The sequence below is a fragment of the Nansenia antarctica genome (genome assembly GCF_963989245.1).
Source record: "Nansenia antarctica genome assembly, chromosome: 15".
NCBI classification, from domain to species: domain Eukaryota; kingdom Metazoa; phylum Chordata; class Actinopteri; order Argentiniformes; family Microstomatidae; genus Nansenia; species Nansenia antarctica.
The window spans coordinates 12,219,777-12,223,903 of record NC_137685.1 but is presented as its reverse complement, the minus strand read 5'-3'; the positions used below and the strand labels follow the sequence as shown (position 1 = coordinate 12,223,903).

At 45.9% G+C, this 4,127-nt stretch overlaps 1 protein-coding gene across 1 annotated transcript in view; it reads right to left on the bottom strand.

The window, feature by feature from the left end:
• Positions 1-4,127, bottom strand: part of klf15 (Kruppel like factor 15) — an 11,065-nt gene extending 6,938 nt beyond the window's left edge. The window contains exons 1-2 of the mRNA XM_080545885.1: positions 4,024-4,127; positions 643-2,181 (exon numbers count right to left, since the gene is read on the bottom strand). Of these exons, the coding sequence (XP_080402011.1) occupies positions 643-1,946 (1,304 nt within the window). The 5' untranslated portion in view covers positions 1,947-2,181; positions 4,024-4,127. The remainder of the gene's footprint in view (positions 1-642; positions 2,182-4,023) is intronic.

Here is a 4,127-nt window from a genome sequence, read left to right as displayed (position 1 = left end):
CACACACACACACACACACACACACACGCGTCTGTAAAAACGTGAGTTACTGCTGGTCTTTGGAGAACAAAAACCTTCACTGGTTTCAGTGGTTTGTATAACATGTCGTAGCCATTACTTCATTTTTGTTGCTTTCATCCATCGAGGTCATAAACACTTCAACTTTAAAGCCTCCCAGTTTGTGTGTGAAACTTGTGTGTACTTGTTATAAATCACTTTGGGTAAAAGCGTCAGCTAAATGGAATATATTATTATTCATATTACATTATTATTATTATTATTATTTATTATTATGATATTATATATCATAATAATAATCTAATATGAATAATAATATATTCCATTTAGCTGACGCTTTTATCCAAAGCATTTTTACAGGATATATGGTCCAGATGGGAATCAAACCCACAACCTAAGCACTGTTAGCACCCTGCTCTACCAACTGAGCCACAGAGGACCAAATGAGTGATCACTCATCGCTGCAGTTGAGATAATGATCTGTTCTTTGTAAAAACTCATCGGTGCAGTTGATGCTATCAAATGTGTCCAATGTTGAATATCTAGATGACTTTATGACACCACAGATAAAATCAAGTGATCGACAATGGAACGATGATCATCATGATCCATTTAGACACTCACCTCCAACCACAGCCTGGCCAGGTACAGGCGAACGGTTTCTCCCCGGTGTGTCTCCTGAGATGGGCCTTCAAGTGGCTGCTCTTGGTGTACATCTTGGTGCAACCGGGGAAAGTGCATTTGTGCATTTTGATAAGGTCAGCCACTGGGTTCTTCTGGAACTTCTGTCCCCCAAGCAGGAGCCCCATGCCCCCCTGGCCCCCCATCAATCCCTCCCCCCCGAGACCCAGGGGCTTGGCCGCGATGGGCACCGGCGCGATGCGCACAAACTTGGAGGAGACGTTGATGGAGGGCAGGAGCTGGGGCACCAGGGCGAAGGTCTGCCCCTGGATGTTGACCAGCAGCTGGGCGATTTTGATGTCCGACGCCGGCTGAGGGGGCGGGGGCGGAGCCACCGGGAGAGGGGGCGGTGCCACTGCGCTCGGCTCCTGTTTGATCTGAAGCGGCTGGATCTGCAGGATGACCGGCATCCCGCTGCTGCCACCGTTAGTACCGCTCTCCGCTGACACCGGCTTGTCGGAGGAGCTCTGCTCGGCCCCGTCGTGCGGGCCTGTGTTGGATTCCTGTTTGGGGGTGTGCTTTTGGGCCAGTGTGCTTTTGGTCTCAGTGTCGGCATGGGTCGTGGTCGTGGCGGCGGCTCCGTTCACAGTGGGCACGGTTTGGTCTGAATGCTTGGCCTCGGGCTCCAGCCGGGGCCCTGGGGAGGCCTCTCTGCACAGCTCCAGACCCACCCCCAACCCCAGCATCTCCTCCAGCCCCAACCCGAGTCCCCCCAGCCCCCCCTCCCTGACCTCCTGCTTCATGGACGACACCACCTCCATGTTCTCCTCCAGGAACTCCTCGATCTCCTCCAGAGTGGGCTGGAAGCTCCCTCCGGGCGGCTCCTCCATGTCCACGAAGGACCAGACCGGGATGTCCAACCTCTCCTCCTTCACCGGCTGCGGGTGCGAGGGAGCGTCCCTCCGCGAGTCCCAGAGGAAAGTGGGCAGGGACATGGGAACGACCACCCCGCCCACGCCCACGCCCCCCCCAGCCCTACCCAGGGAGGTCTGGGATAGCAGGAAGTCGAGGATGCTGTCCTGGCTCTCGGCACTGGAGCTGCTGCCATAGCTGGAGCTGAGCGCCTGGGACTCCGGGCTGGAGCAGGAGCGGGGACTCGACGACTCGCTCAGGTCGTCCTCAGAGAAGGGCGAGGGCATCACCTGGTAGGTGCCCGCGTCAGTTACCATTTCCAAGACCTGGTATGCTGGCGGGGAGCCACTGTAAGGCAGGAAAATCTCCTCGCTTAAAATGAAGTTGTCCACCATCCCTGGCTAGGGGCCAAATGTTGTGTCCCCCCTTGTGTTGAGATGGTGGTGTTTCGAAACCAGTTTGTTTGTTAGGATTATTCCTCTTCTCGTTGGAAAAGTAGGTCCAAATAACCCCACGGAGGGGTCACCAGCAAGGTTGTTCCCTTCACATAAGAGAGATACTGAAACACCTGTTTGTTCCTCTCACACAAAAAAAGAAAACAAATTAAAGCTTGGATTGAAATGAAAAGGTCTTCAGATTCCAAGGGTTCCAGGTAGAACCACCATAAACGGGGACACATTTGCAGAGAGGGAGAGAGAGAGAAATAAGTTACATTTTAGAAACATTTGTATACATTCATAAAATAATATAATAAATAATATACATTATTTAATACACACAATAGACACTGACTCAAAACAAAAGAGGATCGGCTCAACAGATGATCATGTATTCAAAACTGAATCAAATGAAACTACCTTCTAACCTCCGTGAGCCAAAGGTTGTTCAGTGACTCATATCATAGCCTACATTATGCAAAATATGGAATACTGCGCGAGTTTCCATTTCAAGCGCACGGAGATTGATGATCGCGTGCGAGGTTGATGACGCGGGTCTCAAAGAGCGAACGCCGATCTTGTATTTCAAAGAGTCAACATAATTAAAAATAACTTAATGACATCACGCAATGTAAATGTCACATTCCTGCCAAATTACAATTATGTGCATCACATTTAACACATGACTACTAGACCACAAATTGATTCGTGCGTTCTTTTGATACACTTTGATGAACTTTCTCTTAATTAATTAATTACGCAAGAGAAACCTAACGTTTTATGAAGTTTGGAAGAATTATATTGCAAAGAACAGGGTTATAATTAGGCAATGACTTTATTATTCTCCATGTAAATCCATAATGAAAATTGTGCGCTTAAATTGTTATTAACATTATGTAACATCAAAACCCTCGTAGATCCTGAAGGTTGTTTTCCAGGCTCAAACGGAGTCCGGTCATGATTGTTTGAACGACCCCCTTCATGAGGCCCCCCTCTTGGCTGAGTGACCGACAGTAACCCGCCAAAGGGACTGTCAACATTATTAACATAAAACACCGCGTGGGGCAGGCCTGAGCAACGTGAGTGGCCCTAATAATAGTGCATAAATCACCTGCATTCAATAAATCAACTCCAATCAGTGGGATTTAGGCTACTTTAAGTGGAAAGTCGGGCGATTATCACAAAAGCAAATCCAGCGCATAATTCCTTCATTCATTCAGTCCATTACTTCTGCTTCAAGTGTGTATCTTTTTCATTTAGACATGTTCATTAAGTCAAATCAATGATTTTATGATCATTATCTATCGATAATGAACCCATGCATAACAGTTCTAATTCATGCAGAACGGTTAAGGCCTGCACGATAAACACTTGACTATAAGCTATAATTATAACCCAATACATGTATGCGAATCGTTTATAACACAATTAAAACACACGTTTATGGAAAAGTATAGGGTCAATCAATTGCAGATCTAAGCCAATCCATATAGGGCACATCTTGTCATATTCTCATTCGTGTTTCCCCCTCACTGACTTTCAATTCCTTACATTACGTGAGCTTAGAATGATAAGGTTCTATCTCCGTTTAGGGCAGTTCAGAGATATTGAGCGTCAAAGTTTTTACATTCCATTATGTTTTGTGAGATGGAACCTTTGTATTTTATGAATTATTAACTGAAAAATGTCAACATTTAAAAAAAATAACACCACACAGGCATTAATAAACACCTAATGGGTCAGATTATGTAAAAAAACCTCAATTTTGACAAAAATTGAGATAGAACCTTATAATTCTAACGTCACGATTATACTAATGATGCTAGTTTGGAAGCTATAGAAGCTATAACGGTCTGCCCATCCCATAATAGGACGCATGAGTAACTCCTCTGCCACAACGTAAACATGTTTTCGTCCTGAGCGCAGCGTGCTGCAGCATATGGCACTGGAGGAAAACGCACGCCCAAGACCTTAACGCACGACTCATTCAATAGGAAAAGATCCAGGAAAAAAAACTCCATCCATCTGATCTTACCTTAGTCATTCAAGCAATGTTACAATCCCAAATGTATTCCAATGTATTTACTTTTCCTTTTGCATTCGATGGGAAATCTATTTCTAATGCATGGTTTGGTTTGC